A 15,886-nucleotide genomic window follows, 5' to 3' on the forward strand; every position below is an offset into this window, starting at 1 on the left:
GACTTTTCAGTAGCAGACAGTACTACTGACAGAGGTTACCTGTGCATGTTCTAAAGAAGGTGACAGGTCCCTCCGTTAAACATACCTAGAACCAGACGCACCCACCCTTCATGGGGATCACAGCAATCACAGCCTATTTTACTTGTTCTAACAACTGGATCCTTCTTGGCCACTTCTCCCTACCCCCCCATCATTACTTCCCTAAATAAATCCTTTCCCATTTCCTTTCACACTGAACCATCCCTTGTAACAAAGATTAAAAAAAATGAAAGCTCAGTAAAATTAGCCAGCACGCTAATGTTCCTGACCCTATGTATGACATCTACATCTGTTGTCTCTCCTCTCCCAAGTATCCTAAATAGCTTCTGAAAGAATTACTAGATATTTACTAAACATTATTTCCAAACACCAATCCTCCCCTTATTTTGTCTTTATCTCCATACTATCTTTCAAAAGACTTATAATTCTTATGCCTCTAAATTCTTCAAGATTTCAGCAGCATATCTGCATACTTGACATATATGATTTAACTATTATTTTACCAGTCAGCACACTTTTCTACCTGACACTTAAAACAAATTTGTCTATGGCTACAAGATATAGATCCTTTTTTTAAAAAATGGTCTTGGAGATAAATTGAATTAATTTCATATCTATATTTTGAAATCTTATTATAATTGACTAAAGTACAGCTTCTGGAAACTGCTTCAAGGGAGATTTGTAAACTAAATTTGTGATACATCATAAAGGACTAATAGGTATCAAAAGATCAAAGAAAAGACATCTATTTTCTGATTAAAAATAAGTATCATGGGGTGACTAGGTGGCATAGTGGATAGAGTACTGACCCTGGAGTCAGGATTATCTGAGTTCAAATCCGGCCTCAGACACCTAATAATTACCTAGCTGTGTGGCCTTGGGCAAGCCACTTAATCCCATTTGCCTTGCAAAAAAAATATATAAATAAGGATCATAGTGCTTCACATGATAGAAAATGGACATAAAAATGGACATGGAACAGTAATTCATAATTTCAATCTAGTTTTCTCTATTCTTCCTTGCACAGAAAAATGCTTACATTTGCTAATTTTTGTCAATATCATAATAATGTAGTGTACTTTCAAAGGAATAGTGGAATATTTTAAATGCAATGAATGTACAAGGAAACAACTCTGGATTAGTGTTGAGAATGATGACATGGATGGCATGACAGGTAGAGCTGACACTAGAGCCTCCATTCTTTGAGAGATATTTTCAAAAGTATTTAGAAAACTGCAGACATATAGAGGAAACCAGCTTCTCAACATGTCCCCAATTTCCAACTTGTTTTCTGAGACATTTAAAGAACAAATTTCTCACAGGGCAAAAATGGAGTTTCTTTTTTGACTGAGTTGAGATCTCATTCCTTCACATATTGTTCTGGTATATTCTAACTTATATAAACTTCTGTTTGCTCAGATGATCTTTTGTGTAACCAGTTTTTGGTGGAAATGCCAAGTCAGGAGGAGTCATTAAGTAGTTTTTGTTCTAAATTGTGTGTGTGTATGCGCGCGCACGCACCGCCGTGCATGTGCACAACACTCCTATGGAATTCATTATGAATCTCACAAAATCGTGATAATCTTTTTCTCTGTTTAGCTAAACCAATCCTCAGAGATCAGAAAGAATTATCAACTAGTTCATTTTTTAAATGCTTTTCAGCTTCAGGAGCTGAGTTTTTACTCTACTGAACAATCTTTGAGAACTCTATTCACTAAGAGGCATCAAAGCAGAACATTTGTGTAAAATCCAAAAAGACACTATTTAATAATCTCACATTCATTGAGATTTTTCAAATAAAATCTATGTAATGGGAATTAATAAAATATCATGAAATGTCATATTTAATATCCCACCACTATAAAATTACACCTATCTTTTTGGTAAAAATGATAATAATGGGGCAACTAGGTGGCATATTGGATAGAGCATCAGCCCTAGAGTCAGGGTGACATGAATTCAACTCTAGCCTCAGAAACTTAATACTTATTCAGCTGTGTGACCTTGGGCAAGTCACTTACCTCTCCCCACTGCCTTGCAACAAAAAAAATTTTTTTAATGATAATTACATTCATTAGAACACTGAGTATTTTCTAATATAATTGGCACCATGAACTTCTGACTATTTGTTATTAGATAATCTGATTTCTACCATATATCTCTCTCTACTTTTTTGGCAGAGATAAATAATAATCTGGAGCTTAAGAGACAAAAATCAGATCAAAAAAGAGAGAATTCCCAAGTGGACATTAATGACTCCCCTTTCCCTACCTCACCTCCCTTAGACCTCTTCTTTTGGAATCAATTATTAATATAAGGATGGAGTTAGTAATCAAACTCAGTATGATCCAAGTTCCTTCCTCTTTCAACATGTTTATAGCATATTTCAAATATATAACATCTCAAAATTAAGCAGTAAAACATCAATCTTAGAACCTGTGTTTGGGCTTTTATTATGTTTACAAGGAAAGTTTAGAGACTACAAAAAAGTAATAACATTTGTCATGTCATTGGGTACAGAGATCACATTTCAAATATTTAACGAACTTCACCATATATTTAATCATCTAAATCAAAATCACTGAATCTTACACTATTTGTTTTATGTAAATTATTTTATAATCACATGGTGACACTATTGCTTTAAAGTTTTAATGAAAAATAAAAAAGACCCAATAATTTTAAAATCAAAAATGTCTCACATCTTCTTGTTTATTTTATAGGCTCAAAAAGCACTATTAATATTTTTAAAGACTTAATACAGATATGAAACATGTCCAACTCCTAAATAATAAAATAGAGGTAAACATGACATTTATAATGCTTAAATCTTTCCAGTAAACACCATTTGTATTCGTAACTGCAACATTTCAACATTTAGCATCACATAACTAGCCAGTAAAGAATTTTATTTTTTAAAAAGAGAGGGGGAGAAAGATTACAGGATGGACAGGGAGTTACCAACAGAGTGTTATACTTCCTTTAAAACTCAAAACTCAAAACCACCTTCTCAGTATCAAAACTATCTGAAACTCGAATAATTTTGGCTTTAATCCCATGACTCATCATCTACTGGATTTGGAGCTTGTGCAGAAGAAAATCCTACAACGTTCATGCTGCTCTTGCCTTGGTAACTCTACAAAAGAAATTGCAAAAAACAATTATATAACTGTTGCATTAGTTCAACTTCACAAAATACCCTAAACTCAGGATGAGCCTTCTTCTTTTCAATTTATAATAGAATTTAATCCTCACTAATTCTAACTGAATTCAGGGTTCTGATCTAAATTAGAAAATGAATTAACAGTTTTCTCTTCACCATCTTCCTGCCACTTGCAGCCATGAAGGTTGAGCTGTGCAGCTTCAGCAGGTACAAGATCTACCCCAGGTCACAGGAGGTAATATGCCCGCACGGACGGGAACATTTTCCAATTTTTGAATGCAAGATGTGAGTCTGCATTCCTTTCAAAGAGGAATCCTCGGCAGATCAATTGGACTGTCTTGTAATAGAAGAAAGCACAAGAAAGGACAGTTGGAAGAGATTCAAAAGAAAAGAACCCGCTGGGCTGTTAAATTCCAGAGGGCCATCACTGAGGCTTCTCTTGCTGATATAATGACCAAGAGGAATCAGAAACCTGAAGTTCGCAAAGGTTCAACGAGAACAAGCCATCAGAGCTGCCAAGGAAGCAAAAAAGGCTAAGCAAGCAACCAAGAAGACAGCTGCATCTGCAGCTAAGGCTCCTACAAAGGCAGCACCTAAACAAAAAATTGTGAAGTCTGTGAAAGTTTCTGTACCCCGAGTTGGTGGAAAACATTAATTATCTACTAAACTGTATTAAGTAAAATAAAGTTTAAAGGAATTGTGTTGACTGCAAAAAAAATGAATTAACAGTTAAATAAAGTTTAATTTTTAAAAATTCTAACCAGTTTGGCCCTTGAGTACCTTTTTAAATGAACAAGTAACAATATTTATAATAAGCATACAAGGGCTTCTCAGTACAAAGTAAATATTGTAAAATTATAGTAAAATATAAAACAAATAACCTATCCTGTTACAAGATTTCAGAGTTGAAACACGTTTTAACAATGGTCAATGTTACTAAGCTACATATTCCTTTTTTTCTGCCACCTAGCAGGGTGGTAAATTAATATTTCCAAAACTAACAAGACCAAACTCCTAAAAATGGAAATTCCTTATCTATCAAAAACATTTGCAGCTAACAATTTCTTCATTTGCCTAAATGATAAATTTATCTTCCAAAAGACAGAGAAATCATATAAGGGAAACTGGATTTCTCTATCTGATTCTATGAAGAAGAAAGTGGTTGATTAAGTAGAGATGATAGGAAGGGGGTAAGGTGGGGGGGGGGGGGGAAGATTCTAAGAATTATAAGCCTGATCTGACATACCCCTAGACTTTGGGGAAAGTAGATTTCAATGGAATCCCAGGAAATATGAGTGTGTGTGTGTGTGTGTGTACACACACACACACACACAAATATAGTATATAATGGAAATAAATGAAGTAAAAATCTCATAGGAAGTCTGACTGGAGGGAGGGTGGAACACTAAACTCTTCTCAAAGCTTTCCTTTATAGAGGGCAGGACTTGAACTTTTCAACTCACTCTCCACCTTCCTTCTGCAACTTGATTTGAATTCTACAGAACAAGAATGCTATCAAACTGGATACCCCAAAGTATAACAACTCTTGCTTTCCAGCTTCCTTTTGTGTACTATCTTCCTTCATTCGACTAAAAATACATTGAAATATGGGAAAACTGGAACATTACTGCATTGATAGAGGAGTTGTGGCTTCTTCTAACTATTCTGGAGTACAATTTGGTTTTATGTCCAATGGGGCTTTAAAATTTTGATCTTCAATACCACTACTATGTCTATATCCCAAAGATATTATAAGAATGGAAAAGGACCCACATGTACAAAAATATTTATAGCAGCTCCTTTTGTGGTGACAAAGAATTGGAAAAATGAAGAGATGTCCAAAAACTGGGGAATGGAAATTGTTGTGTGGTATATGAATGTAATGGAATATGTCTGTGCTATAAGAAATAATGAGCAGGCAGATTTCAGAAATCTGGGAAAGATTTACATGACATGATTAGTGAGTGAAATGAACAGAACCAGGAGAACACTGTACATTAGGAGATGATCAACTATGATAGACCTAACTTTTCTCAGGAATACAATGATTGTGCTCACTTTGGCAGCATATAGATACTAAAAATAGGACTACAATGATCCAAAACAATTTTAAAAGACTCATGATGGAAAATGCTATCTAATCCATCCAGAGAACTATGGAGTCTGAATGTAGTCAGAAGCATACTATTTTCACTTTTTTTTTCCTTTCTCTTGGTTTTTTCCCTTTTGTTCTTATTCTCCTTTCACAACATAACCAATGTGGAAATGTTTAATATGATTGTACAAGTACATTGTACCTATATCAGATTGCTTGCCATTTTGGGGAATGGAGAGGAAAAAAATTTGGAACTCAAAATCTTATAAAAGTGAATACTAAAAATTCTTTACATGCAAGTGGAAAAAAAGAAAATACAACTAAGTAGATTGAGACTTCCTTGAGAGCAGGGACTAGCTTTTCATTTTTTACTTGTATTTCCAGTGCTTATGTCGGGTACATAGTAAGTTCTTAAATGTTGATTTGAATTCAAAAGTCAAACTGGGGTGGGGTGGGAGATACTCAAGAATAAAATTCTGAAGAGAAAAAAGATGAAAATTTCCAATGACAAAGTAAAAAATGATGTTTGCTCAAAGAGATCCATGTGGATGAGGAGACTCACAGTCAATTTAGATTTTCTTTTTTTAGGTTTTTGCAAAGCAAATGGGGTTAAGTGGCTTGCCCAAGGCCACACAGCTAGGTAATTATTAAGTGTCTGAGACTGGATTTGAACCCAGGTACTCCTGACTCCAGGGCCAGTGCTTTATCCACTGCGCCACTTAGCCGCCTTGTCAATTTAGATTTTTAAAAGAAATGTATACAAGATAGAAATAGGTACAGGTAACAGAAGACGAACTTAGGCATGTTCACAGACTTATGAAAATAGTATAGTATTAAGGATGCTGAAGGTTGGAATTAGTTGAGGTTCCCAAAGGAAGTTAAGGACAACAACAATAACAACATTAAAAAACTTTATATTGTTATATTGGAGAAAAAGGAGGACTAAAGAATAGAAAAGATCTTTGCTTGAAATCTAGTGAACAAAGGTAAGTGACAAGGAAGAAAAGATACAGTTGTCCAATTCTTATTTGTTTGGTCTTTAAAGGAGGAACACCTTACAGTGGAAAAAAGAACAAAAATGACTAACAGGGAGTTGATACCCACAATAAGTAAGGGAAGAACTAGCTTCCTGGGATGAAATCAAATTATCTGACATAGATGAAGTACACCAAATCCTTTAAAAAAAAAAAATACCTGATAGATGTGAATGCTAAGACACTGTCAGTGAAACCTAAAAGATCATAGAAGATGACAAGGTATCTCAGAATCTGAGATAAAGGAAAGAGAACAGTATGCCATTAGACTTAATTTGAATTCCTGGGAAAATTCTAGAAAGTATCATAAAAGAGATTGTTGGTGAATATCTAAAAAGGGAAGCATGATGATATAAAGAACATGTTATGCCAAATTAAGTTCATTTCCTTAGTTATAACAAGATTACTAAACTAACAGAAGAGGGAATGCCATGAATAGTCTATTCCTAGATTTTTATAGGCTTTTGATAAAATTTCTCATATTACTATTGTAGAAAAGAAAGAAATGTGAATTTAATGATAAAAACAATCAGATGAATCCAGGATTCACTGGATAACTGAAACTCAAGTAGTTGTTAATAAGTCAAGATCAACCTGACAGGGTAGTAGTAGAGTAGTAGTGGAGTATCCCAGGGATATGTACTTGGCTCTATACTATTTAACATTTTGTTGACCTGAGGGCATGGAATGGTGTAAGCTAAATGACTCAAAACTGAGAGGGACATTGCTAATGCAATGCATGACAAATTCAGGGTCCAAAAGGATGAAATGCAATAGGATAAATGTATATATTCTTACACTTGGCCACAACAAAATAATTAGGGAGGCAAGATAAGACAAATGTTTTTGAAAGTAACCTAGGAGGGAGATTTAGTGAACACTATATGTGTCAGGAGATACAGGGGAACAGCTTCCAGGAATAAAGGTCATAATCCTACAGTACTTTGTGCCCTTCTTGGAGCTAAATTGAAATATTGTATCCAATTTTGGACACCATAGCTAAAGAAAAACTAGACAGTATTCAATGATGGGTAAATAGAATAGTAAAAAACCTGTAGATCATAAGACACAAGGCAAACATGACAATTATCTTGATGAAGGGGAACCTGAAGGACTGTCAAGTAATTTAGCTTTGGTTTGTTTTTTTTTGGGGGGGGGGGGGTTGGGGGTTTTTTGGTCCAAAAGGCAATGGGTAGAAATTAAAGAAAAAAATTTAGGTTTTGATAAATTCTTACTCATAATTAGAGTTCCCTAAAAATAGAAAATAAAAAATAAGAATAGCTGGCAGATTCCCCTTCTTTATAGATCTTGAGGTTGCAAGATCACTTTGCAGGTATGGTTTTAATGGACATATATCCACCTAACTAGACTAGATGGCTACTGAAGTCCTTTAAAATATACAAATTCTATTAAATTTTCATAGTCGAAGAGTAGTTTTCCTAAAAAAAAAAACCTAGGGGTTTTAATAGACTGCAAATTCAACATTAATCAAGAGTATTTTAATGGCAATCAAAAAAGCTAATATGATCATGAACTGTATTAAAAGTTGTACAGTTTTGTAGAATAAGGAGGTAACAAGTCTCACTATTCTCTCCCTAGTCAGAAATGACTGAAATATTGTGTTCTGTTCAGGATACCATTGGTTTAAGGAGAACATTATTACTTAAGATAGATATCGATCAGAAAGGAAATCTGAATGATAATATTCCTTGATTCCATGCCATATGACTATTAGTTGAAGGGAATGTAAATACTTAATCTGGAGAACAAAAGAAGAATGGACAAGACAGTTATCTTTAAGTATCTGAAAAACTATCATTTAGAAAAGAGATTAAATTTGAAGAACAATGAGTAAAATTTAGAGAGACAAATTTTGGCTTGCCATGAGGAAAAACTTCCTAATGATGCTATCTATCCAAAAATGAAATGGGCTAACTTGGAATGCAGTGGGTTACTAATTATTAGTTAAGTCTTGAAGGAGTGGTTAGGTGACTTATTGAGGATTATTTTTTCAAGATGGACTCAAATGGACTCAGAGATCTCTTTGAAATTCAAATCCTGTGATTTCATAAATAGGAAGTCTAATGTATGTATGTATGTATCACTGATTAAAAGTTTTATAAGAAAACATTCATGTCTTTATTTTAACCACAATTTATCAACACTTGAAACTCACAATTTTAACTAAATTAACTGAAAATATTTCTGAAACACAATTTTTTTCTCCAACTAACCTTTCGAGTATCAACTGAGGCAAACACATTTCCCCTTGAAGAACCACCACTGAAACCAGGAACATATGTACTGAAGGCAATTTCTTCTAACCATGAAGGAACATCCTGTTGAGCCTAAATAAAAACATACAACTTAAAACCAGAAATTACAACCCTTAATGTCCAAACTATAAAACTGAAGAAATCAGAAAAAAATTAAATCTCCTGAGTTTTGGTTTACATGTACTCAAAATTTTTAAATTTTACATCATAAGATGTGAAAAATTCCTTAAGTTTTTAGAACAAAACTTACATCTGACAATACTTTTACTAAAGGTTGTGCTAAATGGCTATCTGGTTCTGGATCAAAGAAAGAAATAGCTTTGCCAATGTTGCCACAGCGACCAGTACGTCCAATTCGGTGAACATATTCATCAATCGTGGAAGGTAGGTCGAAATTAATAACATGTTGAACATTTTCAATATCTAGCCCTCTGGCAGCTACTGAAGTAGCAACAAGGACTGGACATTTTCCACATCGAAAATCCCCAAGAGCTTGCTCTCTTTCCCTCTGTTCCCGATCTCTTTAAAAAAGAAAAAAAGAAAAGGATAAAACTTGTATTAGGACAGCTTTTTCAAAAAGAAGTTCTAAACAATGGCATATTTCATAATAATTAAAGGCCATCACACTGTTCATTTACGATTACCATTACAATTATTGTAATTAATGTTACAATTACAATTAATGTCTTCACTCACCCATGAATACTTGTTGTTGATATTTTTTCTTGACAAAGGAAAGTTGCAATAAAATCTGCTTTCTTCTTAGTTTCAACAAACACCATTGTTCTTTCCTCACCTACAAAGCACCAAAACATATCAATAGTCAAATACAAAATTAGTAAAAGGCACAAGTTTAATATGTGGTCCTTAAAGAAGAGGCTCTTAACCTTTTGTGTATCAGACTCCCCCCCCTTGCGAAACCTATGGATTCTTTTTTTCATGTTTACAAGCATTTTTACCTACCATGTTACAGACACAGAATGTTTTTAAATATTTAAAATATATAGAATTACATCAGAACACTTGCCTAAAGTCATTCTTTTGTTTTTCCTAATCTACAATTTAAAAGATCCCTAAAATGCTTCAAGTTGTTTTTTAAGCTAAAAAAAGTTCAAGACTTTTAATAAATTTAAATACCATCCAATTAAATACCATAATATCAAAAATAAGTTTTAATGCCCTAAAACTTTAAAATATACACCATTAAATTATTTTAAGCTGTACAAAATATCAAAGATATCATGGAATGAGTTTGTCCTTGGATGATGTTTGTCCTTTGTTCTCCAAGAAGACCATGACATCCGGGAGGTGAGGCATTGATATGCACATGAGTTGGATTTGAATGAGGGGATATTGTGCTAAGTCATTAGCCTCATTTTGTCCCTGGGAGTCATCTGGCTCAAGTGGCCAAATATGAATCAATTAGGACAACTGGACATATCCCTAGGTACAAGTCAATCAGGGTTCAGTGACTTGTTTAAGGTTACTCTACTAGTAAGTATCCAAATGTCTGAGGCTGATCATCTTCTCCTGACTCCAAAGCTCGTACTCTAACTACTGTGCCATCTAATTGCCACAATATTCCAATAGCAGATGCTATTTTAAATTATATTCATACAACTTTTTTGAAAGGAAGTAGACTAAATATATTCTGTCATTAGCTAAAGAAGATAAGGATAAATTTTCAAGAAAGTTTTATTGATGAAGATTTTGATGGTGAACATGTTTAAATCACTTTATTTCATGCATTAATAATAGCTTTTAATGGATTTTAATGGATTGACTCACCTTGTGAGTCAATCTAGAAATGTAAAAATCATTTAGGAAAATACTTTCTATTTCGTGAACAAACAGAAATAAGATGAAAATTAAACTATGTCTAAATTAAGTTAATTGTATTGTCCTGATTTTAAAATTTTTACATTTCTAATTTCAATGTAGTCCTAGATCATTCATTTGGATAACTCTTTTTGTATTACTTGATTATTTGACCAGAATATCTCCTCTCCTTCTGTTCTACCCCAAACCATATATTTCTGTATATATTTCCTTTTTTATATATTTTATATATATTATATAAGCATATTATATATATGCTTATATAATTTATATATTTTATATAATTATATTATATATTATATATTATATATATTATATATATTATATATTATATTATATATATTTTATATAATTTATATATTATATATATGCTTATATAATTTATATATTTATATATATTTCCTTTTTTAGTTGTATTTTATTTTTCTAATTACATATAAAGGAATTTTTTAATATTTCTTTTTTATAAAACTTTGGGTTCCAAATTTGAGAAGAGAAATGAGAGTAATACAGGAAAAATCATAAAATCCAAGTCAGCAGCTTGGTGAAGGGATTCCAAAAAAAAATGAAGAAAATAATATCCTAAAAACTAGTTTGGGTCAAATGGAAAAAAAGCAGTCCAAAAAGACCAATGAGGAGAAGAATGCCTAAAAAGCAAAATTGGTCATATGGAAAAGGAGATACAAAAGCTGTTTGAAGAAAATAATTCCTTCTGTAGTTAGGGGAAGCAGATGACTTTGTGAGAAATCGGGAAAATAAAACAAAACCAAAAGAATGAAAAACTAGAAGAAAATGTGAAATACCTCATTGGAAAAACAACTGACCTGGAAAACAGATACAGGAGTGAGAATTTTAAAATTATTGAACTACCTTAAACGTCATGATCAAAAAAATAACCTAAACTTCATTTTTCAAGAAATTCTCCAGGAAAATTGCCCTGATATCTTAGAGGCAGAGGGTAAAATAAAAAGAACCCCATAGTTCACCTCCTCAGAGATCCTAAAATGAAAATGGCCAGGAATATTATAACCAAATTTCAAAACTTCGAAGTCAAGGAGAAAATATTAAGAGTGGCTAGAAAGAAACAATTCAAATACTGTGGAGCTATAGTTAGGATAATACAAGATTTAGCAGCTTCTATCTTAAGGGTTCTTAGGGCTAATAATATGATATTCCAGAACACAAAAGAGCTTGAATTACACAACCAAGAATCAACTACTGAGCAAAAGTGAACATCCTCTTTTAGGGGAAACATAAACATTCAATGAAATATGGAACTTTCAAACTTTCCTAAGAAGTGATCAAAGCTGAACAGAAAAGTTTGATATTCAGGGTGGATGGGAAGAGTAAATCATGAGGGACTTCATGATGTTGAACTGCTTGTATTCCTACATGGGAAGAAGACACTGAACCTTCTTATTTATTAGGGAAGTTAGAATATATATATATAGACAAGACACAGCAGAGGGCTGTCTGACCTTACTTTTAAAAGTTTTTATTTAAAAAAAGACAATATATTTTGATATGACATTTTGGCTAGAGCTCTGTGGTAGCTTGGCTTCATTTACTAAAACATCTAGTAAACCCAAAGGCAACCACATAAAATCGGCCCACAGGCAGCCCTGGTAAAATATATTACAAAGATGGAGTTAATGGGCAAGAAAGGAATGTACTGGGAAAAAGGAAAAGACGAGGTAGAAAGGGGTAAGTTATTTCACTTAAAGGGGAAAAGTTTTTGCAATGGCATCAAAGAGGGGGAAGGTGGGGGGGGTGAGTAAGCCTTCACTCTCATCAAAAATGGTTCAGCAATGAAATAACATATACACTCAATTGAGGCACACTTAATACTTACCCTAGAGGATAACAGGAGAGGAAATGGATGGGAGAAAGTCTACAGGGAGGGGAAAAGGGTATAGGTGATAGAAGAGAGGGAAGATTCCTTAAATGATAAGATCTAATGGCCCTTTCTCAATACTTATCTTTCCTTTTTTTTGTTTTGTTTTTTTAAGGCAATGGATTAAGTGACTTGCCCAAGATCACACAGCTAGGTAATTATTTAAGTGTCTGAGGTCTGGTTTGGACTCAGGTTCTCCTGACCCCAAAGCCTATGATCTTCATAGGCACATGCACTGTACCACCTACATGACCTGATCTTATCTTTCTTGACCTTTCTGTAACATTTTATGCTGTTGGCCACCCTCTCCTCCTGGATTACTTCTTCTCTAGGAGTTTTCATCAGAGTACTCTCTTGTGGCTGCTGGTTGGATGACCATGTCTTCTCATTCTCCTTTACCAGATCATCAACTCCTAAATATAGATGTATTCTAAAGTTCTGTAAAAGGTCCTCTTTGTTTTTCTCTCCATACTATCCCATATCTATTCTTCCAGATCTGCACATTCATATTATCTAGACTATTTATTCTTTACTCCTATATCTCCCACCTTTACACTAAAAGGTGTACAGCCTACATCTGTAAAAGTTGCCACCTTCACCTTCATTTCTCATAATTCTTGTATTTCAAAAACATCTATACATGTACATATTATCCCCCCCACCAAAAAAAAATAATGTAAGCCCTTGAAGAAAGGGGCTCTTTTGCTTTATACCTTTAATCAAGTATCTAGCACAGTACCTGAAATACAGCAGGCACAAAATAAATACATATATACATGTATATATGTATGTAATATACATGTAAAACAGATTCAAAATACATAGTCTGGGGGATGGGAGAAGAGAAGATCAGGAATAGATTTATAGAATATTTTACTTCATTTGAGTTTTGAAGAGAACTGGAGATTTTAAGTAGAAGAAATGAGAAAGGCATGCACCTCAGAATAAGAGGCAGCCAGAGCAAGTCACTTGACCTCTCTGAACCTCAGATTCCTCACCAGTACCTTGCAAACAGTGGATACTTAATAAATGCTTTCTGACAGATTAGTAACCTTATGAGTCTTGGAATATATATAACCTCGAAGGTCTCTTCCAATTTTAGATTTGTGTAATATATAAAGACAATGTATCAGAAAATCTGTCACAGAACTCACAGATACTAATGGTACAAGGTGGGAAGAACACCAAGAATGCAGTAAACCATCAGACAGAGTAACCTGAGTGACAGAGGTGAATAACCATACAGCAAACACAAAGAAAAACTATATATATTTTAAAGAGAAAAAAGGCATGTGAGAGAGAGAAAATAAAAAGACTAGAAAAAAGATAAACAGCAAGGATTCCCATCTGGAAAAAAAGGGATTAGGTTCAAAAGCATAAACAAGATAGTAGCTTTTGTGGAATATAGTTCAATATCAAGACAATGCATAGAATTTCTATTTTCAGGAATAATTATTTTTCAGGGGAGAATGGTTCACAGGTCAAAAGTCCAACTGGAAGAAATGGTATTAAAGGAATATACAACTGGTCATAATGGCATAAACATATTCTATATCCTAAGTCTGAGTTATCATATTTAATTCTAAAGGTAGAAACTACTTGCATTTATCTTTAAAAAATCCTTAGAGAAACACTGATAATTTGAGAATCAAAACCCAAACATATTATTCTTAAAATTATACATGTTCTGTAAACATTTCTTAAAGACAGTAAATTTTTAAAAACTATATTCAATACAAAAAGTAAGCATATCAATGTTACCTATGTTTCGTAGAATTTCAACAAGCTTTTCTCTTTTTGAGTACTGGCCAACTTGCAGAACAGACTGTTGAACATCACTACAAGCTCCGCCCACTTGTCCAACAGCAACAAACAAATAATCAGTTTTTAAAAATTCTCCAGCCAATCTAGAAAGGAAAACAGTAATTATTTAATGTTTCCTCCTCATCCCATAATCATTGTTACTCTGATATTCTTTTAGAATTAGTTAAAAATAGGGGGTGGCTAGGTGGCACAGTGAATAGAGCACCGGCCCTGGAGTCAAAAGTACCTGAGTTCAAATCTGGCTTCAGACACTTAATAATTACCTAGCTGTGTGGCCTTGAGCAAACCACTTAACCCCACTGCCTTGAAAAAAATTAAAAACAAAAAAACAAAAAATGAATTAGTTAAAAATATACTAGATAGATGTTCCTAATTATTTCAATCCCAGATAAATATGGTGATTAACAATATCTACCAAATACTATTTGAAAATTAAGTAGCAAATGAGTAAAATTTTGTAAAAACAAAATTAGCAATGAAAAAGTTATCAAATAATGGTAATAATAATTAATAATAAACATTTACTAGCTCAATAAGATGTCACTTACAGTCACCTAAAATTAGTTTACAGACATCATAAAAATTAAGATGAACCTAAATCAAGTTACAAAAAAAAGAAACTATTAAATTGAAACTACAGTCTTTGAAGCTAGCTCTTATTCTGTTTAGTTCCTTGGTGTCAGACCTATTGTGAAAAGAGTCACTAAAAGCTTTATAGATGAATATGGTTTTCTGCCATCTAGTAGAAAAAAAAATCTAGGTTTTATCATATACATGGTGATGAAATCATGTCTGATTAAAAAAAAAGCAACAATCAATCCTAAAAAGTGATACACAATCCAGGTTTTCTAACATTTCCAGGCCACACATTACCTAAAAAAACAGGGTGGGGGGGGCAATAAATGAGAGCTATGAAGGCAGAAACAAAATGTAGCCACAAATTGGATAGATGAGAAGAATGAAAACAAGATGACACTGAAATTGTCAGTGTACCCTCAACACTAATAGCAAAAAACTATAAAAAATATGGTTTGGACTCTGTATGAACATGAACAGACTTTCCATGTGAAGGAGAGATGGACACTAAGTATGCAGTCAAACATCTGGCAGAGTAGCCTAAATGGTAGATCCCTTGATCTGCCTGTACATCAGTAGACATTAAAGTTGGAGTTACATCAATCTAGGTGCTACCTGTACAGAGGTAAATGTACCCATGAAGATGATAATAAAGGGTATGCTATGAAGCATGCATTGCATTTAGATACTAGGGATGAAAACAAAAAAGTCAGATGACCCCAAATCTCAAAGGCTTAGATTCTAACAAAAATGACAATCATTTATACATGTATACAAGTACCCTTTGTGAGAGGGTCCAGGAAAGTCCTCCTATAGGAGAAAGTACATGAACTGAAATTTGAAGGAAAAGAGTATCTATGATAAGAAGAAAAAAACATTATCAGAGACAAAGGCAAAGTCCCAGAGACAGGAGATGTGAGGAATAACAAGCTATTTGGCTAAACTACCAGATGAGCAAGATGCGTATAGGTTATGATGAGCTTTAAATGTCAAGAGAGTTGACACTTAACTGAGGGGGTCTTGTTCAACCCCCACAAAGAATAGGTTTTTATCAAGTGCACTTTAAGAAAATCACTTTAAAAACTGTAAAGGACTACCTGTCCCTGTGTAAAGTACAGAGGGAGGCAACTAATGCAGACTGCCAAA

At 33.5% G+C, this 15,886-nt stretch overlaps 1 protein-coding gene and 1 pseudogene across 2 annotated transcripts in view; one reads left to right on the forward strand and one right to left on the reverse strand.

Moving 5' to 3' along the window:
• Positions 1-2,468: 2,468 nt before the first annotated feature.
• DDX4 (DEAD-box helicase 4) overlaps positions 2,469-15,886 on the reverse strand; it is a 61,804-nt gene continuing 48,386 nt past the window's right edge. For both annotated transcript variants that reach the window (XM_074200470.1, XM_074200471.1), the window contains 5 exons: positions 14,102-14,247; positions 9,304-9,403; positions 8,858-9,128; positions 8,566-8,679; positions 2,469-3,175 (listed from right to left, as the gene is read on the reverse strand). In XM_074200470.1, the coding sequence (XP_074056571.1) occupies positions 3,089-3,175; positions 8,566-8,679; positions 8,858-9,128; positions 9,304-9,403; positions 14,102-14,247 (718 nt within the window). In that variant the 3' untranslated portion in view covers positions 2,469-3,088. The remainder of the gene's footprint in view (positions 3,176-8,565; positions 8,680-8,857; positions 9,129-9,303; positions 9,404-14,101; positions 14,248-15,886) is intronic.
• Positions 3,381-3,908, forward strand: LOC141500450 (large ribosomal subunit protein eL24-like; annotated as a pseudogene).

Source organism: Macrotis lagotis, chromosome X (assembly GCF_037893015.1).
Source record: "Macrotis lagotis isolate mMagLag1 chromosome X, bilby.v1.9.chrom.fasta, whole genome shotgun sequence".
Lineage (NCBI taxonomy): Eukaryota > Metazoa > Chordata > Mammalia > Peramelemorphia > Peramelidae > Macrotis > Macrotis lagotis.